Consider the following 23,332-nt stretch of genomic DNA (forward strand, 5'->3'; position numbering starts at 1 on the left):
CCTTAAACTACATTTTATGAAACATGAAAGAATAAAAGTAGAGACTTAAGAAGCAGTCAGGTTAACAATTAGGAAATATATAAGTACATATTAAAGTGGGCTGCTGTAAATAACAAGGTAGTGTGAGAGAAGCCATATTTCTAAGTATTACATGTAATTTGACTGAGGTCAGACATTGAGAAGGTGATTACTTCTATAAAATATAACTCTAATTTTGAGTAAAACTTGCAAGAAAAAACTCAAGAGTGAAAAGAGCTTTTGTATTTTTAAAAATTGGTGAGTTATATCAAGTATAGATTTATACTCTAAAATATATTATAAAAATTATCTATATTTGTTGCTGTAGAACATTGTATAAGGGCCCTGAAAGAGATGGAAAAAAAATCAGCAAAATAAATAAATAATAAATATGAAAAAAATCAAATTTATTAAAATATTTGTTATACTAGTATAACTTTGGGTCAATAAGTATGGTTTATGTAATTAGGTAGACAAAGGGAATATTACTAAAATTGTGCATTTTGGGGTGAGTATAGTAGAGCATAGGATGAAAGGAGGAGAAAAATAATTGTTTTGTGTTTGAGAATTAAGAAAATTGGGTAGAAGTAAGGAATACTGTACAAATGGATAAGAATTTATTTGTACAAATAAAGGGTACTTAAGAAAAGAAAAATTGAACTGAAATAAAGCCTTTCTATCTTTCATTTTTCTCCTGTTCCTACTTAAATGAATTCTTTGTTGCCATATGAGCATAGACTTCTGGTGCTGGAAGAGAGAAAGGGGAAAAGCCAAAGAACAGGACAATTCGCTGCCGCCCCTCCGCCCCCCATGTATACATAGGAACACTGTTGCTATTAGAGAGGCCCTAGTGCAAGCATTTAAAATGTTTCTTATAAATTGATTCTTACAATCTGTTTCTTTTTTGAAAAGTCAACCCTCTATCAGTCAATTTTTAGCCTGTAGGTAAAATTACTTCATTATAAACCACTTCAATATTTTATCAAATTAGTAAAAAATTTTGTTTTATGTTTGTAATGGATCAGACTTGCTATAAGAGACTTCATTTTAAATTTATTTTTTTTCTAAAAAGCTTTTTAAAATTTATAAAACATCAAAAAAAATTTTTTAAGTAAATTTGGTCCTACTTTTGAAAAGAAGTAGAGAAAAATGAATACACTTTGCATTTATTTCCATTTTCTTTTCAGAGTTGAGATTTAATTGTGAATCTGTGGTGGAACTTTAGTCCACTCCTTTAGATTTATCTTTCTGTTCTGTAATAAATCCTTGCATTAGAATCTTAATCTGAGTAGCCTGTTCAGTGTAATGTTAATCTACTAAAGCTTCTCCTTTAGTTTCTCATTAGTACTGTCTGATGACATTTTCTTCAACAATGGAAAAATCTACATTTTTCAGCCACTAGTCTTATTTGACTATAGAAAACTTGGAATATATCTAGGATAACTGAAACACTGAATTTTAAGTTTTATTTAATTTTAATTTAAATAGTCACATGTTTAGTGACCACTGTATTTGTGTAATTCTATCTGTATGTTTTTGACATTTTCAATAGGTAGCATTAGGGCATCAAACAATTTATGTATGTGCTGTCAGTTATTTATAGAAATTAAGATACTCTTTGTTTTCATGGCATTGCACAGTCATGAACTAGTGAAAAACATTTTGATTTTCAGTGTAAATATTTAACCTTTTGTTTTTAATAATTTGAATAATTGTTCAGATACCCTTAAAGGAATGAGTTCTTAAATGGCTTCAGGTGGCACCATTTTTCTTATTCTCTGAAAGTTATAGAAGAGAAATGTTTAAGCAAAAAAATGGTTGAGAGGTTGTGGGTAATGTCAACCAAAGATGATGGAACTGTGAACTAAGGATATGCCCCTGAGAAATGGGATAAAAATGGATAGATCCATTACTGTTGTTAGAATTAGGATTTGGAGGTCTTGATTTTTGAAGAGAGGATGGTGAGACCTCAAATAATTAAGTGATTAATGTCATTAAGTGAAGTAAGTAACATAGTAGAAGGAAAACATTGCTGGTAAAGTAATGGTTTTTTTGATTTGGTAGATTTGGTCATATAGTGTTTGAAATGCAGATCTCCAGAAGACATGGCTCTGATGCCTGAAATTTGATTTAGACAAGATATATAGCTATGGGAGGTGGTTCTGAGACAACCCCCAGATTTGATGATTTTCTGGGAGGACTCAGGACTCAGTACATAGTTGTACTCTCAGCTATCATTTGTTACAGTGAAAGGATACAACATAAAATCAGCAAAGAGAAGAGGTAAATTTGGTGAAATCTGGAGGAAATGAAAGTGTAAGATTCTAACTGTTTTACCACGGAAACACATAGGACATGCTTAAGTCCTCCAGCATTGAATTGTGACAACTTGGATAAAATGTTATCTATTGGGAAGTTTGTTAGAGATTATTGAACAGTTTATTTTATTGGGGTCTGACTGTATAGGCACTTTCTGCCTAACACATATTTCACATGACTACAAATAATGCAGATATTCAGCATAAACCACATTTTTTTAAAAAAATTATTTTTTATAGTTTAGGTACAGTGAAAGCCCTCTGATTCTTGGAATGATGGTGATAGGTAACAGAGAGATGTACATGGTGGAAACATGAGGTTAAGGGAATGATTCTATAAACTGGGTCCATTGTGCTGGCCTCCACATGCTTTTTTGTGGGGATTGAACTCAGGGGCTGTGACCACTGAGCCCTGTCCTCAGCCCTATTTTGTATTTTATTTAGAGACATGGTCTCACTGAGTTGCTTAGCACATCACAGTTGCTGAGGCTGGCACAATCCTCCTGTCTCAGCCTCCTGGGCTGCTGGGATTACAAACGTGTGCCACCGTGCCTGGCCACGTGTTTTTCTTTTAAAAAACAAATTACCAGCAACCCTGCCTGGCTTAAATTAACAACATATATTACATTCTTCATCAAACTACCCATTATTTGAAGTAGAAATACTGGTCTGAAAGGCTCCATCCTGCTAAGTTACCCTTAAGTGGGGGACTTTGGTGACCCTTATAGAGACTAGATTTCAGAACTCAGGGAGATAAGGATAATTCCCTTTAACTGTAAAATTTTTAAGAATAAGTTCCAATCAGCATTGGCCAAAGTGATCCATAGTTGCCTCAGACCATTACTGTGTACAGTGGTTTGGAAATATGGTGCAATCATGCTGTCAGTCAAAAGTCAAGAGGTTGGTGGGACTGTCTGAAAACTTCCCTAGACCCCCAATAAAACTAGAGGGCAGGGCTGGGGATAAAGCTCAGTTGGTAGAGTGCTTTCCTTGCATGCACAAAGCCCTGGGTTCAATCCCCAGCACCACAAAAATAAGTAAATAGATAAAAACAAACAAACAAACTGGAGGGCATGGGATGGGGGCACATATCCCTCACTCTGAGAAGACTCATTCTCTCCCTTGCCAATGACCTGTTTCCCCCTTTTCCTATCTGTCTAATAAGCAGTCTGTTCTTTTAATAAGCCTCAGGTCTTGCTGGAATCCTCTCAAGCAAGAACACTAGAGGCCAGGGTAGAGACTTCCACATCTGCCTGGCTTGGGCTTCATAGGCAGTTTTTTTCTGCAACAGTGGGAACTTCTAAACTCCAATTTTCCAGATGCTATCAGAGTCTAACCTTGAAATCAGTACTATCTAAAGACAGAAGTCCTGCCATGTTAACTTTTTTTGTGTGTGTGTGCACAGACCTGAGGTCACAATAAAATGAATTAGATAGGGAAATCCATTGATAACTGCATACCATCATTGTGAACTTGCCTCAGTTCATACAGTCTTTTTATATACATACATATATATATATATATATATATTTTTTTTTTTTTTTTTTCCTTAATCCTCTTTTTACTTGACTCCAAACTCAAACTTCTTTTCCCTCTTGGGTACATTTTTCTGTCAGCTGTCTTCTTTATTTCCTATATAGATAAACTTTTCTGTCAGATACCCTACCAAGAACACTAAGCATGACCCTATCTTTCCAACTTGGAAAAAAAAATTTAGTTTTGCCTCTAAGACCCTTATAGTACCTGTTGCTCTATTTTAAATTTCCTTCATGGCTAACTTTCGTGAAAATGAAAATCATTCTAGGTACCTCTACTTTTTCAGTTCTTATTTCTTTATTATAAACTGGATTTAATCTTCAAATTCCATGAAACTAACCTATTCAGGGTCTCCAACAATCTCCTTATTACTAAATCTAATAATTATCAGTCCTTTTTCACTGATGATTTGTATTTTGTTTGGGAATTAGAATTGGAGGGAATCTATTGGGAGTAGGTAAATTTTGGGAAAGGGGAGAAGGGTTTGAAAGCTCTACTTGTGAAGAATGGGAGGAAGGGTTAGAATGGAGACTTACAGAAGAATCATTAGGAACAGTAGGGGTTGTAGATTTTTTAAAAATTATGACAATGTTCTTAAAATTTTCAGTTTTCTTTCTTTCTTTTTATTTTTTTTTTAATTGTGGTATTGGAGATGGAAACAGAATTTTAAACCAGTCGATATATTTGCTGGCTAGATGGGAAGAAAAGACTATGATGTGAGGGAACTGTGTAAGAAAGTTTTGAAAGCCATGGCTGTAGTATTTTTGTATCTTTCACTAAAATGTCAGATTATGTTTATTTCCGTCCACTGACACCAATATTAAGATAATAATATATTTGTTCACAAATCTTTTCAGTGCTCCCCAAATTGATGCCATAGTAATATGTGACTGGGGAGACTGAGTTGTAGTACCTGAAAAGGTAGTAGTCTACATATTTCCTAAATATTTCCTGCTAGAATTTTTATAGCTTTGCCTATTTTTTTTTATTTTATTTTTTTTATATATATATTTTTTTAATAAAAATACTTGGACTTCTAGACTGCAAGTTCCTGAAATTAATGAGATTTTATTTTATTAGATAACCACAGCAGTTCAGCAGTGTGTTCAGTACTTGGAATTGTGTGAGACCATGAAAACTGATGAAATTTTGGAACATTCAAAGCATTGTGGTACGTATTTTTTTTAAATTACACACATTAAAAATGTTTAATTTTGTTGGTCATGGTGCACTCGCCTGTAATCCCAGTGGCTCGGAGGCAGAGGTAGGAGGGTCGCAAGTTCAAAGTCAGCCTCAGCAACTTAGGAAGGCCCTACAGCAACTTAAGAGAGACCCTGTCTCCAAATAAAATATAAAAAAGGGCCAGGGATGTGGCTCAGAAATAGCCTTATAATGACTTATTTTTTTAGTAGCTGTTAGTAGTCTGGTAAATGAGATCACTTTTACCAATGACTTAAAATATTTTGAGAAATTAAAAAGATTTAGTGACTTTTTAATAATATCTACCTTTAAAATGAATGTTTAGTCATACTGATTCATACTATATGCAGCTCTTCAAGTTATATTAGGCATTAGTATTTTAATCTCTCATACTACCATGATATGTAGTCCCTTTTTCTCTTTTGCTATTGTCTCACTCATTTAATCAGATACTTAAGCACGTTAGTTAGAGGAAAAATTCCCTACAATGTAATTTTTATTATCAAATACCCCATCCTGCCCTGTGATTCATTTCTACTTATATTCAGTCTGAGCTAAAACATCCTAGATAATTTAAAATCTGGCCCTAATTTTTTTTATCTGGTCTCTTATTTTGATATTGAGTAAAATGAGTCTTCTTTTAGATTGTTTTGCCCATCAATGCCTATATACCTTTGTTATTTTTACTTCTGTTGCCTCTTTCATATTTACTTAAATCAATATAAGTAAATCTTATATCTTATTTATCATAAAAGAATAAACTTCACCTATTTGGAATTTTTCTGGATCTTTGCTTATGGTTCACAACTTGCCATGTGAAACTGAACTTTCATGTTGGTTACATTTATTGTTTTTTGAAATAAATGATAAGTTATTGAGAGTATGAAAGTATCTTATAATTTAGTTTATCCCTGAATAAAATTCTTTAACTCAAAGCATGGGAAAGTGTCAAAGACCAATAATTAATGGATTTCAAAACCTCATGTTTTGCAGTGGAGGAGAAAGTGCAGAAATTGAAATTTATTCTTGAAAAGAAACAAAAGTATGCATAATTTTATGTATTATCTCATATAAATATTTTTAGATTTTTTCTAATTTCTTGATATTAAACAGTTACATCAAGCATCCCCCCTAACCCCAACTCTACTAGTTCTCATGACTTTGCTTTGTTTCTTATCTAGTGGAGACCTTGTGGTATTTCATTGTATTCTTTTGCCATATTCATTTTTTTTCCTTTTTCAAATTTTTTGCTTTTTCTTGCCTTCATTTTCCCAACTTTAGGTCAGTTCAGCTTTCCATTTTTTGGGGTTCTCAGGAAATTGAGCAGAGAGAATTTGTTATGTGGATTGAAAAGTGCAAATATATGTTTTCTAACCCCAGTTGCTCTCTTTGTGTTGCTTTGGAATTCTCTTAGGTGATCTTTCTTTCTTTGATGTCCCAGCTGTTACAAGTATTTGCCAGTTTCAGCAAACCACTTTTCTTGTTATTGCCCATTCTCTTTCAAGAGGACTCCGTGGTTCTTATTTCACTAAGAAAATAGAATTTTTTGTATACGACCTCCCCACATGTCCTGCTTCTATGTATAGTAATGAATGTTTATATATCTTTATCAGTATTTCCTTTCTCTAGCTTGTAATCAAGATGTGTCCTATTTCAGATTGACCACTTTATCTATTCTCTTGATTCTGTTACCTCCTGGAGTGTTTGTGTTTGTTTGTTTGTTTTGCTTTATTTTTAGTGAAACTAGGCCATTTTGTTATTCTGTATCTCTTTGGTTCTTTTTCCTGCATTGTCTAACCTGCTCATGGGTGATCCATAATAAAAAATGGAGCAAGTTCTGTGCTCCATATGCTTTACCTTTCTGCTTCCCTTGAAAGAAGAGCTTTCTGTGTATTCTGGATTCCCCAGGTCCCACTTCTTTGCCTCTTCTTCACTTTTCAGTCATAGAAGTAGGCTTCTATTTCTACTCCTCTAAGGCCTTCCCATGTTAGCTTCTAATCTTTCTTGTCCTCATTTAACAGCATGTATCTCTGTTGATTCTTTCCTCCTCATCTTAGTGTCATGTTTTTCTTGTATTCCTTCATTGTCGTACATAGTAAGTTTTGTGTGTTCACTTGAAGAGCTTTTCTCTTTTCTTCACGTTTGTATTGGCAAATGTTTTCCCTTTGTGCTTTTTTCCACTTTACTATATTTGTTTTCTTGAGGGAGCTCATGTACATGGCCTCAAGTATTACATATTTACATGTATCAGTGACTGAAATATGTGAGTCTACATACCTTTCCTGAATTTCAGATCCACTCATTTTTACTTTATATTACTACCTGAAGGTTATTTATGCCCTTCAAAATTTACAGTACTGAAATTACTGTTCCTTCTCTTTTTAGACCTGTTGTTTTACTCATTGGAATTACTTACATAGGAGAAATTTACCCTGTATACTATGTTAGAAATTGAGTTTTCTCATCTTTTTCTTTCACTGCCTATGTGTAATCCTGGCTATGGCATATTATTTTTCTTTTTTTCCATATTTTTTATTGATGCATTATAATTATATGTAATGGTGGGATTGATTGTGACATACATTTCATTTTCTTAAACATAAACTTTTATTTGTCTCCTCTTCATTTTTTTGCTAGTGTTTTTGTGTATAATTTTCTTGATAAAGCTTCTTTCACACGTTGATTTTGTTTCATTAGCTTTCTACACTGCTGTAGAGTCAGTGTTCCACTACGTGTATTTAACTCCTTAAAGAGTTTTACTTTTATCCTAATGGCCTCTGCAATAAAGTCCAGATTCTTTCCATGACCATGTCTTCATGATCTGCCCTTTGAAGCTCCTTATGTCTTCCCCTTGTCCTCTGCATACTCTGGTGATACCACCCTATTTGCTGTAGTCTAATTGGGAGCTAAGTTTCAGGTCTCTTTCTGGTTTTTATCATTAGTGAAAAGTGCAGGATCTTGTATAAAATAGATATTTGATATATCTTGACTGTATGCGTGAATGAGTAAATAGCAAATAAATATTAGAAAATCTCTATAGTATGATCTTTTGTGTACCTGAAACACTTGGGACTAGAAGTGTTTCAGATGGCAGTTTTTTAGATTTTGGAATATTTTTTATAGATTTTACCTGCATTTACTTTTAGTTAGTAAAACTGAAGAGTAACTAACATTTTTTATTGACTTCTTTCCTTCCTTAACTTACTTTTAAAGCATGTCCTTGATGACAGATGATAACTCTGGCAATTTTTGGTATTTATTTTAGAATGAGCACTGATGCATATAATACTATATATATTATATAAAATATAATATGTATCAGACTCTCTCTATATATATAGTCTGATACATATTATACTACATATATATATATGGTCTGATGCATATTATATTTTTCTGAGTTTTGTCGATTTTATGACTACTTTTTCTCAGATTTATGTAAAGAGCCTTAGCAAACAAGGAAATAAATATTAAAATAAATATTAAAATTTTTTTTAGTTGTAGTTGGATATAATACCTTTATTTTATTTATTTTTATGTGATGCTGAGGATTGAACCCAATGCCTCATACGTGCTAGGTGAGCGCTCTACCGCTGAGCCACAACTCCAGCCCAGGAAATAAATATTTTTAAAATTTCCACCAACAGTGTCTTCATTATAGACTAGAATCTTGTGTGTGTTTAGAAGAAAATGGAGACAGGTACTGTAAAATATTAAAACATTAAAATGTTTTTGTTTCTTCTCTTAAGGGAACAAACAGAAAATTGTCTACTACTCAGGACAAGAATTACAATATATTTATTTTATTCACTCATTGTGCATTTTAGGAAGATTATTGATCTATAAACAAGGCAGAAAACTCTTTCCCATAAAGCTAAAGGATAAAAAAGGTAAGTGCGATTAGGAGAAATGAATATGTGGAAGTATGGTAAGATTTATATGCTGTGGCTCATTCAAGCTTGGAGTTTTCCCATGTTTTTTCAAGGGTATTTAGTTATATACCTTTTAGTTTTATATATATTGAAGTATTTTTTCTTTTAATTTTCAGTTTCTACTTCTTCCTACATGCATAGGTGTTTTTCATATTATTCTAGAATGTAATAATTATTTTCCCCTGTCTCTCAAAATTCTCAACATACTTGATGATCCAGTTCTGGATGTAAAAGTAGAAGACCTTGTTTAAGTTCTGGTTGTCTTATACATTATCTAGGATCTTTTGGGCAAATCACTTACTTTATGTTGTTTTGGTTTCTTAAATCATGAAAATTGAATAATGGTATCAGTGATGTTATACTTAGAGAACTTTTGTTTGAGAATATTGTTTTATAAACTGCAAAGCCCAATACCATTTGATACACTATCATATTGTTTTTACCCTAAGTCTTCTTAATTTTCCTCTATTAAACTTTGGCACATGTTGCTAGTTATTCTTATTTCCCTTAAAACCCTAAGCTTATCTAAGAATATACTACATAGTAGGGGCTGTCAAACTTTTCCTGTAAAGTGCTAGATACTAACTCTTTTAGCCACACTGGGCCACATAATGTCTTTCTCTGTGTGTGCACCTGAATGTACCAAAAAAAAAAAAAAAAAAATGTAGCATCACAATCTGGAGGCTGCTATTCCTAGAAAGGGCTTGTGCAAGGTTGGTCCTTGGTTGGTGTCTAGAATTCTTTTATTCCCAGCACTGAGAGATACCTAAGCTGTAGACTGATCACAGTGTCTAATCTGCTTACAATGTGTTTTACACTAAACACTTAATTTCCTTTTATGAATTTAAAAATTTGGTATGTGCTAGGCAATAGGTGCCTGAATCTTCAACCTTCAGTAAAACCTTTGGGATTTATAATGACTTTTCCTGATAGCCATTATTTTACATATGTTTTTAAAATTCACTCCTGGAAGAATTAAATGTATTCTGTGTCACTCTGTGGGAGAGAATACTTAGAAGCTTGTGCCTGGTTTTCTCTGGATTTCACCACATTCCCCATTTCCCTTGGATTTTTCTTTGTGTGCTTTTGATGTAACAAAACATAACTGTATGACTGTATGTTGAAACATGCGAGTCTTGCTAGTAAATCACTGAATCTGAGCATGGTTTTGAGGAACCTCAAACACATTTTAAAAATGAAAATCCATTCTTAGCTTGTGAGCATTACAAAATCAGATCATAAGGACTACATTTTGCTGACCTGTGTTATGGAGTATATTCTAGACTTCTAGGCATCTCTCTGGTGGTCTGGAGCAGGGTGTTGTGAAACCTGGTTGTTGGTGATCTGTTGATTTTGCAGTAGTCATGATGCCCCTGTGAATCTTGAGAATATGTAGTTCTTAGCCTGGTTTCAGAAGCCTAAAAGGGGGAGGTTAGAGCTTAGGGAAGTTTTAGGTAAATGAATCTGTACTATTTTTGACAAACATTCATTAAGCGAATAACATGTTTATGTGCAGAGCTGAGCAGAAACATTTTGACTTAAAGATTAAGGTAGCAAAAGAGACAGAAATGACATGAAGTCCAAGATGTCTAGCTTTTTCACTCTGTTTTTAGTCACTGATCAGATGTCTGCACAGGCTCAAGTGAAGAGTCAGTGCTTTTGACAAAAGCAGCCTTCAAGTCCATGAAAAATAACCTGGACAACCATTACCATAACTCTCATATAAGATGTGTTATCTATCAGAGCTAATGGGAGACTTAATAGTGCATTGCTCAATTGTGTGATTTTCAAAATTAATGAATTTTAAAGTCAACTAAAGGTAAGTAACTCAGAGCAAGTGAGACTGGAAGATTCACTTAGCTTTTTCTTTAGTTTTGCTCCTAATTGAATAAATACAAATAGCAATAATCAGATTTATGAATCTTTTAATTAGAAGTTTATACTAAGTGATTAGCTAAAAAAAAAAAAAAATCCCCTGTCCCTCCACATAGCCCACATCGTATTGTTTGCCTTGCCGTCTTTTAATATACTATGTCTAATTTGTTCTGGAGTCATGTGTTTTTGATTATAGCTTCTGCCTTCCTGACTGGATCGTGTTTTCTATAAAAACTCAGTCATAGATTGATGAGCCATTAGTTAAATTGTTCTAAGTTGTTAGCATATAATAGGGATTAATTTCTTTCTTTTTCTATTTCTTTGTGAAGATTCAGTATCTCTTACAGATCTGCTGGTTCTATTTACCCAACTTATCTATTATTCACCAAGTTGTCCAAAGATGACATCATCTCCACATTCAGGTAATTTGGCTTGAGTAATAAAAAGCATCTAAAAATATTTAGGTATTGCCAGAATGTTTTGAGTGCCTGGTGTAGTTTGGTCAATAGATTTCATTAAGATATAGCATTATTAAGAAGAAATTACATTGGTTCTGAAATAAACCATGAAATTTAATTTTGTTCATTGATGTTCTAAGATATTTCTAATCTACTAACTTCTTAATTTAGGATCAATTTTCCTGAGGATTTTAATATTCTTTATTAAAAGGAAGATGTTCTCAAGAAATGAGATCAAGCTTGATTGATAGGTACTAATTTGTTTTGTTTTTGATATTTTCTGTCTTTTATCTTTCCCAGAATGTTTTGATCAGCTTACATGTTTTAGCTCACATCCAAACTTCACAATCTTTTCAGGGTCCTTTTTTATTGAAGATTAAAGAAAAAGTACATATGCAGCACAATTTTTCATATCTCTGATTGTATAAAAAATATGTTCATACCAATTCGTGTCTTCATATATGTACTTTGGATAATGATGTCCATCACATTCTACCATCCTTGCTAACCCTTTTCCCATTCCCTACCCATCCCGTCCCTTTGCCCTATCTAGACTTAGTCTATTCCTCTCATGCTGCCCCTCCTTACCCAACTATGAATTAGCCTCTTTATATCAGAGAAAACATTCGGCATTTGGGTTTTTTGGATTGGCTAACTTCACTTAGCATTATCTTCTTCAATACCATCCATTTACCTGCAAATACCATGATTTTATTCTCTTTTATCACTGAGTAATATTCCATTGTGTATATAGGCCACATTTTTTTTTTATCCATTCATCTACTGAAGGGCATCTAAGTTGGTTCCACAGTTTAGCTATCGTGAATTGTGCTGCTATAAACATTGATGTGACTGTGTCCCTGTAGTATACTGTGTTTAAGTCCTTTGAGTATAGACCCAGGAGAGGGATAGCTGGGTCAAATGGTGGTTCCATTCCCAGATTTCCAAGGAATCTCTAAACTGCTTTCCATATTGGCTGCACCGATTTGCAGTCCTACCAGCAATGTATGAGTGTACCTTTTTCCCCACATCCTTGCCAACACTTATTGTTGTTTGTATGCATAGTAGCTGCCATTGTGACTGGAGTGAGAAGATAACTTAAGAGTAGTTTTGATTTGCACTTCTCTAATTGCTAGAGATGATGAACATTTTTTCATATATTTGTTAATTGATTGTATATCCTCAGAATTCTGAGAAGTGTCTGATCAGGTCCTTGGCCCATTTATTGATTGGGTTATTTGTTTTTTTGGTGTTAGTTTTTTGAGTTCTTTATATACCCTAGAGGTTAGTGCTCTATCTGATGTGTGAGGGGTAAAGATTTGCTCCCAAGATGTAGGCTCTCTATTCACCTCATAGTTTGTTTCTTTTGCTGAGAAGAAATTTTTAGTTTGAGTTCATCCCATTTATTGATTTTTTTAAATTTTAATTCTTGCACTGTAGGGGTCTTATTAAAGAAGTTAATTTTTCTTTGTGTGCTTATTAAAGGGCCTTTGTTCTTGTCAGGTATTTTGGTCACAGTGACACAAAGCTGACCAATACACATACTGTATTTTCTTTATTCATTCTTCCATGGGATCCTAGAATGATTCCATTTCTTAGCTTTTGTGAACAGTGCCAAAATAAAAATGGGTATATAGGTAATGCTTTTATATGCTGATTAATTTGCTTTGGATATATTCTGTATTTAGCTTTTGAAGAACCTATATACAGTTCTCCATAATGACTGTATTAATTTACATTCTTACCAACAGTTCATAAGCAAGCATTCTTTTTCCTTTCTCATCCTTGCCAGCATTTGTTACTTTTTATAATAGCCCTTCTGACTGGGATTAGGTGGAATTTCAATGTAGGTTCGATTTGCTAAAGATACTTGATGGCTAAAGATATTGAGCATTTTAAAATTTATGTGTTTGCCATTTGTGTGTGTATAATATGTATATATGTATATGTGTATATTATATATATATATATATTTTATTTATTATTTTTTTTGAAAACTCTCTATTTGGTTTATATGGCTTTTTTTTTTTTTGGTCCCAGTGATTAAACCCAGGGGCACTTTATCACTGAGCCACATCCCTAATTTTTTTTATTTTTTATTTTGAAACACAGTCTCGCTAAGTTGCTTAGAGTTTGCTAAATTGCTGAGACTGGCCTTGAACTTGGGATCCTCCTGCCTTATGCTCCTGAGCCACTGGGATTACAGGTGTCTACCACCATGCTGAGCTTCATTTGGCCAATTTTTTGGGGGGATTACTTATTCTTCAGTATTTTTTTTGAATTCTTTCTATATTCTAGTTATTAATCTTGTGTTATATGAATAGTGTTAAAGATTTTTTCCCATTCTGTAAATTGTGTTCCACTCAGTTGGTTGTTTCCTTTGTTACAAATTTTATGTAATCTAATTTTTCAATTCTTGTTTTTGTTTTCTAAATCAATGGAGTTCAATTCAGGAATCAGTGCCTATGTCAGTATCTTGAAATGTTTCCTCTATGTTTTATTCTAATAGTTTCAGAATTTCAGGTCCTCTTATAGTATTTGATCCATTTTGAATTGAATTTTGTATATTATGAGAGACAGGACATTTAGTTTTACTGTTCTACATATGGATCTCCAGTTCCCCACCACTTGTGGAAGAGGCTATTTTTCTTTTTCCAGTTTGTGTTTTTGGCACGTATGTCAAGATTAATTGGCTGGAGATACATGAATTTATGGCTGGGGCCTCTGTTTTGTTCCATTATTTTATATGTTCATTTTTATACCAATACCATATTCTTTTTATTACTATGAGTCTGTGGTATATAATGAAATCAGGTATCATGATATCTTCAATGGTGTCCATTTTTCACAGGACTACTTTGTCTATTTGGGATCTTTTGTAATTTTATATGAATTTTAGGACTTTTTTCTAGTTCTGTTAAGAAAGTGGTATTCTGATGATTATTTTATTGATTCTGTAGATTGCTTTGGGTAGTAAGTCCATTTTAATAATATTAATTCTCCCATTGTTCCAATCCATGAATATGGGTGATCTTTATACTTTCTAGTGTCTTTTTCAGTTTGTTTCTTCAGTGTTCTATAATTTTCATTGTAGAGGTCTTTTACCTCCTTTTGATTACGTTAATTTCTAGGGTTTTGTTTTGTCTTTGTTTTTGTTTTTTTGCTATTGTGAATGGGGTTGTTATTCCTGACATCTTTCTCAGTGAGTTCATTGTTGGCATACAGAAAAGCTATTTGTGTGTGTGTGTGTGTGTGTTAATTTCGTGTCTAACTGTTTCATTGGATTTATTAGTTCCAAGAGTTTCTTGGGGGAATATTTGTGGTTTTCTAAGTTTAGAATCATATCAGTAAACTGGGATAATTTGATTTTATTCTTTCCTTTTTGTATCCCTTTTACTGCTTTCTGTTGCCTAATTGCTTTGGCTAAAATTTCAAGTAGTATATTGAATGAAGTGGTATCTTATTTCTGATCTTAGAGGGAATGCTTTCAGTAGTTCCCCATTCAGCATGATGTAGGCTGTGGGTTTGTCATATGTAACCTTTATTATGTTGAGATATGATCCTTCTATACGTAGTTTATTCATGAAGGATATTAAGTTTTATTAAAAGCTATTTCTGTATGTATTGAGGTACTTTTGTGATTTTTTTCTTTATTCTTGACTCTCTTTATGTGCTATTTCTTTTACTGATTTGCATGTGATGAACCATCTTTTCATCCCTGGAATGAAAACAACTTGACCATGTATATTATCTTTTTAATGTGCTGTTGAATTTTATCTACTTAATATTTTACTGATAATTTTTGCATTTATGTTTACCAGGAATATTGGCCTATAGTTTTTTGTGTGTGTGTGCCCTTGTCAGGTAATATTGGTTTGTAGAATGAGTTTGGGATGGTTCCTTCTCTTTCATTTTTTATGGAATAGTTTGAGGAACATTGATATTAGTTCTTCTTTAATGTTCTGTAAACTGTAGCAGGGAATTAGTCTGGTCCTTTACTTTTATTTGTTTGGATACTTTGTCTTATTATTTTAATCTTTTTACTTATTGTTCTATTTAGTTTATTCTAATATGTTCTTAGTTCATTTTGATAGGTCATATTTGTCTTGAAATTTATGTTTTTTCTAGTTTTTTTTCAACTTATTGGTATGCAGTTTTTCAAAATATTCCTAGTGACTCTGAATTTCAGCGGTATCTGTTGTAATGTTTCTTTTTTCAACTCTAATTTTATTTACCTTTCTCTCTCTCTCTCTGGGATAATCTATCTAAAGATTTGTTTATCTTTCAAAGACTCAACTCATTGTTTCATTGATCTTTTGCATTGTTTTTAAAATCTCTATTTGTTGTATTTCTGCTCTGATCTTTATTATTTTTTCCTCTACTGATTTGGGGTTTGGTTTGTTCTTATTTATCTAAGACCTTGAGATGTATCAAGTTTTTAATTTTAGCTCTCTCTATTCTTTTAATATAAGTACTCATTACTATAAACTTCTCTCCCAGCTTTCACTGTATTTCACCGATTCTAGTATATTGTGTTTTTATTTTGATTTGATTCTAGGAATTATCAAAATTTCCCTCTAATATTTTCAATAACCCACTCTTCAGAAGAGTATTATTCAATCTCTATGTGTTTGTATAATTTCTATAGTTTTTCTTGCTATTGGTTTCTTGTTTCATTTCATTGTAATCTGATAAGATTCAAGAAATTATTTCTGTTTTTTGGATTTCTAAGGTTTGCTTTACATCCTAATATGTTGTCTGTTTGAGACCATATATTAGCATGTAAAGTTCCATGTGTTAATGTGTTAATGAAAAGAATACTATTGTTAAATGGAATATTTTATAGTTGTCTTTTAAATATATTTTATCTATAGTATAATTTTACTCTGATGTTTTTTGTCAATTTTTTTGGTCTGGATCATCTCTATTGGTGAGATTAGGGCACTCCCTTTGTGTCTAGTTTGTGTCTGTGTTTTATATTTTTGGGTGCTCTAGTTTGTTTTATATTTTTGGGTGCTCCAATATTTAGTACATATATATATTTAAAATTGTTATAACATGTTGATGAATTGTTCCCTTCATCAATATGTAATAACTTTCTTTGCCACTTCTAACCAATTTTGTCTTAATATCTATCTTTTGTTGGATATAAGTATAACAGTTCCTGCTTGCTTTCAGATTCCATTTGCTTGCAATATCATTTTCCATTCTTTTAGTTTGTGAATACCTTTTCAGGTGAGGTAAGTTTCTTGGATGTGGATCTTGTTTTTTAATCTATGGGTATATCTTTTATTATCAAATTAAGACCATTAACATTTTGGGTTATTGTTGAAAGTTGTGTAGTTGTTCCTGTTGTTTTCTTGATTTTCTTTTTGTTTTAAATATTCTAAGTTCTTTTCTTCTCTTTATTAATTTTTGACATTTGATAGTTTACTATATCAATAATGTTTTTGTTTTCTCTTTGTGTGTCTCTTCTTGAAGAAAGATTTATTCTTTTCCATGCTCTCATGATTGTACTACTTCCTTCTTCCTTTTGGTTGTAGAGTGTCCTTAAATATCTTCTGTAATGCTGGTCTAGTGTTTATAAATTCCTCTAGTGGATTTATTTTTTTATTTAATTTAATTTAAATTTTTTTTTTTTTTTTTTTTTAGTACTGGGAATTGAAACCAGGGCACTTTACTAGTGAGCCACACCCCAACTTGTTTATTCTGTATTTTGATACAGGGTGTTTTTGAGTTGCCAAGCTAGCCTTGAATTTGTAATCCTCCTATTTCAGCCTCCCAGGCCACTGGAATTATAGATGTGTCCCCAAACCCATGCGAATTCCTTTAGTTTATGCTTATCTCAAAAGTTCTTGATTTCTACTTCAATTTTGAAGGATATCCTTGCTTGGTATAGTATTCTTGGCATTTTTTTCAGAACATCATTAAATACTTCATTCCATGCCCTCTTGGCCTTTAGAGTTTCTGATAAGAAATCTGATATTTTAATGGATTTGCCTTTAATTGTGTTTTGGTGCTTCTTTCTTCTAGCTCTTGACACTTTTTCTTCTGTACTTTTGCAGTTTAACTATAATGTGGGTAGAGAGGTTCTTTTCTGGTTGTGTCAATTTATATTCTAAATAATTCCTCTATCTGGAAGTCCACTTCTTTTCCACAATTTGGGATATTCCCTGCTATAATTTCACTGAATAGGTAACCTGTGTTCTCGCCTTTTCCATCTTCTATGCAGTTTATGCAAATGTTTGATATTTTAGTGTATTCAATAGATCTTGTATTTTCCTTTCATTCTTTTCTTTTCTTTTTTTTTTCAATATTTTTATTTTTTAGTTTTCAGCAGACACAACATCCCTGTATGTGGTGTTGAGGATCGAACCCGGGCTGCACGCATGCCAGGCAAGTGCGCTACCGCTTGAGCCACATCCCCAGCCCTCATTCTTTTTTTTTCTTATTGCTGTCTGAATATATTATTTTGGCAAGTTGTCTTCAAGCTCTGATTTACTTGATCCAGTTTGTTACTGATGCCTTCAATTGAAAATCTTTTCAGACTTATAGAGCTTTTCATTTCCAAGATTTATTTCAGTTATTTTTCCAAAATCTCTATTTCTTTATTCATATCCTGCATTGTCTTCCTTAATGCATACCACTGTTTATTTTTATTCTCTTTGGTTTCTGTTATTTTTTATTCTCCCAAGAGAATTTCATTGAGCTTCTTAAAAATGATTCTTTTGAATTCTTTGCCTAACCTTTCATCCACTTAGATATCTTTAGAATCTTTTACTATAGAGTAATGAACTTTAGGAACTGTTGTATTGCCATTTTTTAAAACATTTTAAGTCTACTACGTGTTATTACAATATCACATGTTTTCTTTATGATAAAAGTATCCTTTGTTTGTTTGTTACAGTTACTTGTTAATATTTTGATTTGCCATCTAGAGGACTGTTTTTGTCTTATTCACATCTGTGTCTGTAGTGCTTCTTCATACAGTGTCTGGTGTTTATTAGAAACTCAATAAATAGAAGATGATTGTATAAATGCATGTATGAACACATGATGGTCAGTGATACTGCTTACTGTGAAGAAGTTTTCTCATCAGGAGCTGTTTAAAAAATCATTCAACTTCACTTTTACATTTTCTTTTTGTCAGGTGTCAGGTTGAAGTCAGCATACTCATGGCATATTGACTTATATAACATATATTAAGAAGTTTCTTAGTTTTAGTACTGTATCTTACTAGCATAGTCTTATATGCTGTTGGAGGGATATTAGGTCAGATATTTGAAAATATGTTGATTTCTGAAATAAAAAGTCATGTTTTAGTTACAATTCTAATCATGTTTCATTTATGTGTTTTAGTGTTCATATTTTTAAAAAATCTTAAGAGTAACTCTTCCTTTCATTGTTTTTGTGGTAACACAAGAAGTTTACTACTCTCCGTGAAAATTCATTAAAGTTTCTCTTCTCATCTGTCTTCTGCTTTGTTCATGTTGTTGTCTCACTGAATCTCATTTAACTATATACTAGGCTCAATATCTGAATACATTATTTAGGGAAAAAATGAAAAGGGAATACAAGTAAGTATTTCCTAGATGGAGAAAAGTTCTGAGACATCTTCAATATCAAGCATTGTTATAATGTCACGTTGTGAATGATCTTATATTCTTTTCTTTTGACATTTATTTTTTTATATAGTTGTTTTTTATTAACTTGAAAGTATATTGAGATAATTGAAATCTTAATTTTTAAGTTATAATTTGGTATTGGCATTGAGTTGTGGGATTTTTAAACTATTACCTTTGATATTGAGCTTTATGGAAGAACATTAGCTAATATATAAAAAAGTATTAAGTATCTAGTGTTTTAAGTTTTAATTTATCAAAATACTTTTTGTTTGTCAGAGAATTATTCTCCTGCAAGTATGGTGACTGAAGTTCTACGGATACTCTGTGATCAAAAAGAATGTGCAATTGAATGCTTATATAACAACACTGTGGTAGAGACACTTCTCCAGCCTGTTCATAATTTAATGAAGGGAACTGAGGTTGGTATTAAGTCACTAAAGACAAAAAGTGTCCCTAAACTGAGTAACATAATATTTAATTAGGCTTTATTTTTATGTATTTGAAATATTTTATTATACTCTGTTTCCAAAAATGAATGTATTTTGTTTGATATACATTTTTATTGGTTAAATCATAGTTTATACAGTTGCTTGATTTAATAGATATCACACGGTCGGGAAATACACAGACATCTTAATTTTTTTCTAATCATGCTTACTTCTACAGATGCAAAGAACTTAGAATTTTTTTCTATTATGAAGCTATTTGTCTTACAAATCTAATAAATCTTGTAACTGTCTTGTTATTTGATTTAATGGCAGTTTTATAGCCTTTGGAAATATGATTATTATCCCAAAGAGCCAATTCTGTTTTACGGTAAGTAAAACTGGTATTACCTTGCAAAGAAAGCTTATATATAATTCCAGTGCTGAACATATGTATGTGTCTTTATAGTTTGCAATGTGTGCTTCCTTACATTATATATTTTTTCATAACTGAGACTGAAGGAAGTGACTTGCTCAAGGTCAGGCATTTAACAAGTGGCAGAGTTGGTGCCCTTACTAGTCCTGCTATCTGTCCAATGTGTCCCTCTGCTTTTATAAGTTAAGTTTGTAGAAAATGACTTTTAGAGTGCATCAATAGACTAAAAATGTTTTTGTCTTTTCATACCTGTTTTGTTGTGTTTTTGTTAGACTCTTCTCCCTCTTAAACTCGTACTTTCACAGACTGTCACATACTTTCCTGCTTGTTGTTTTCTCTGGATAAATTTCAAAAATGTTAACTTGGTATTTACCAATTTTTTTGGTGTTTTTGTCCCATTTTTTCTCATATATACTAGTTACAACAATCCATTTGAATATTCTGTATGAGATTATTATATATTTCTATCTTTGCATGCTTTCTTCCTACCCTGGAAAATATTAAACTTGGTCCTCATGAAAAATTCCTCTCTTTAGACCAAATTTTTTCTTTGAATCTCCCAAACTAAGGTGTTTGTTTTTCTATATTCCCATGTTATATAATTCTTTAATTGTACTTATATTTGAATTTATTCTTGATAGCAGAACCAGTCCTCTGGCACATAATAGAAATTTAATATCTAATTGAAGTCAGTCAGCATCACCCAATCACTACTATGTCATTGCTTTGCTCTCAGTACTGAAAATGTAGACGTGAATAAGACATGTTTATTGACTTTAAGAATTGTATTTTCATAGGTGAGGCAGTCTTTTGAACAAAATATACTTAAAATGAGGAATAGAAAGTTCCAAAGAAAAAATGTGTCTATGAGCGAATGCATATATTCTCATAGATAGGTATATATAAATGAGATAGTCTATCTATACAAACATATTAGAGAACAAAAGTACTCTAGGTGAAATTGTCCAAGAAAGATATTTAATATGAAAAGGAAGACTAAATATAATTGAGTGGATATTCCTGTATATTTTCAGGGAATATACCAGACTTATCATTTGTTAAACTAACCTACCAAATTTATTCGATTGTATTAGTGGTGACATACATATTTTAAAATTTATTGTAGAGAATATGTGCACTGGCATCCATGAAAGTGTAAGGAAATTATAAGCAGACCTTGCAAAACCCAGAAATTATTGTAGATGGAATCTAGCATTAACATAGTTCTCTAGGTTTTGTTATTTGTTTTGTGCTATTTTGCTATGTCTTGGCAAAGGCATTTTACTACTTAACATTTAAAGGAAACAGTAAATATGATTGGTCTGGTTTGTTTGCTCCCCGGGTGACATTCCTGGCTATTTGCTAACCCATGAACTGGTGGTCTCAGATTTACATTCCTGAGTCAATCAATGTATGAAGGGATGATGTTTCTTTAGATAGGGTGGCAGTATGTTAGATCCATGTGATATAATTATATTGAATAGTTAGGAATCCAGTAGGTGAAAAGTATAGGGAAAAGTGGAAATAGAGGGAGTTAATATGTTTGTTCACCAGAATTACATGAAAAATACATATACCAGAAGCAGCAATTTCCAATAACTGGTTTGGGTGAAAAATCTTCCTCATCAGCTGTTCTAGGAAAATAATGTAATCTAATGATACATTTCATTCAGTCATATTATTTTCACAGCCAAATGAATCATTAAGTATTTTTTGTTGTTGTTGTGGTAATATAACTTTATTAGACTACATACCTTCCATGATATGTCATAAAATTTTATAATTTGTCTTATCTTTTTAATGTACAGACAGCTCCAAATTGTTCTGAAACAGCTTTAATTCATATAGCTGATATCTTGGCCAGAATTGCTTCTGTAGAAGAAGGACTTATTTTACTTCTTTATGGAGAAAACATGAATTGTTCTGAGGAAGAAAGGTATGTACCAACCTTTTAAATCTAGATGGCTGTTGCAAGTATAGTTAAATTTCCTAATCAGCCACTAATAAAATGCTAACTGATCTTTAATATGATCTTTTTTCAAAGTGAGAATAGAATCTTCACTCCAGATGGGATCTTCTTTCCCTTCTCATATTCTCCCTGGGACTTTCTCTTATATACTTCCAAAGCCACCCATGATTGGTTTAAGTCAAATTAAAGGTGCACAAATGAGAAACTATTTTTTCTCTTCCTTCTGTACAGTCACCTAGTTCTAGCTTTTCAGTTAACCAGTGGTCACCTTTTGATGCATTAGATATACATAAATACAAATGTTTATTTTCATCTCCTCTTTACAAAATGTATTGCATTATATATATTACTCTGAAATTTGATATTTTATGTGTAACCATGAGCATTTTTCTGAGTGCAGAATGAAACATTTGTAATAGTTGCATATAAGCAAATGTTCTACCACTAAGTTCCATGATTTTGCTAAGTTTTATTTTTATTTTCCATTTAGTTTAAAATATTTTAAAATTTATCATGATATTTCATTGATCCATGTGTTTTTTATAGGTCTGAGAGTGTACTTTTTATATTTTCTCTTAAGATATATTTTGTGGCCTAACATTGTGATATGTTCTGTGTGAGCTTACATAATGTATGTTTTTCTGATATTGGATAGTCTGTAGATGTTAGTAATATCTAGTTGCTGATGTTCAGTTCAACTCTGTCCTCATTGACTTCTTACTGAATTTGTCAATTATGATAGAGGAGTGTTGGAATCTCCAGATATATTACTGAATTCATCTAATTCTCTTTGAAGTTGTATCATTTTTTGTTTTACATATTTTGATGCTTTGTTGTTAGGTGAATACACACTAAGAGTTGTTATTGTCTTGGAAATCTGACTTCTCCTTTGTCATATGATAATTTTCTTTGAAGTCAAGTTTTTTGAAATCAACATAGCTATTTATTGTTAGCATGGTACATATTTTCTTTATTATTTTAATATATTTGTGTCTTTATTTATAACGTAGGATTCTTATAGGCAATATTCAATTAGGTCTTGTTTTTGTAATCCACTCTGAAGTCTTTTTATTAAAATTGCTGTAATTAGAACTTGATAATTAAGTATTGATTTAAATGGATTTTTTGTCTATCAAATTCCTTACTCTTCTATATTTTGTTATCCTTGTTTCTTTTTATGTGTTCTACTTTTTCTGCCTTATCTGCATTTGGTTGAACATTTTGTAAATCCATTTTTCTCCTCTTTTAGTATATCAATTATCATTATTTTTGCCACTCTAATTAGTGGTTGCCCTTAAGTTTGTAATACACATTTACAAGATAATTAATAATTATATTGTTTTAGTTATGTTAAGCCCTCTTTCAAATAACACTCTTCGAAGAATCATTTTTAACACAGTAGTGTGAGAACCTCCTAATTCCTCCCTGTTATAACATTGCCCTCATTCATTTTTTTCATATGCTATCATCACCAAATTCTTTTTTGCAAAAGTTATTTTGAACAGAATTATTCATTGTGTCAATTTAGTAAGAAAAAAAT

The 23,332-nt window shown here is 32.0% G+C and overlaps 1 protein-coding gene across 1 annotated transcript in view; it reads left to right on the forward strand.

Annotated features, from left to right (window-relative positions):
* Positions 1-23,332, forward strand: part of Tbc1d32 (TBC1 domain family member 32) — a 178,816-nt gene that overhangs the window by 35,010 nt on the left and 120,474 nt on the right. The window contains exons 12-16 of the mRNA XM_027953067.2: positions 4,953-5,043; positions 8,822-8,962; positions 11,209-11,301; positions 19,239-19,381; positions 21,632-21,759. Of these exons, the coding sequence (XP_027808868.2) occupies positions 4,953-5,043; positions 8,822-8,962; positions 11,209-11,301; positions 19,239-19,381; positions 21,632-21,759 (596 nt within the window). The remainder of the gene's footprint in view (positions 1-4,952; positions 5,044-8,821; positions 8,963-11,208; positions 11,302-19,238; positions 19,382-21,631; positions 21,760-23,332) is intronic.

The sequence above is a fragment of the Marmota flaviventris genome, chromosome 6 (genome assembly GCF_047511675.1).
Source record: "Marmota flaviventris isolate mMarFla1 chromosome 6, mMarFla1.hap1, whole genome shotgun sequence".
In the NCBI taxonomy this organism is placed as follows: domain Eukaryota; kingdom Metazoa; phylum Chordata; class Mammalia; order Rodentia; family Sciuridae; genus Marmota; species Marmota flaviventris.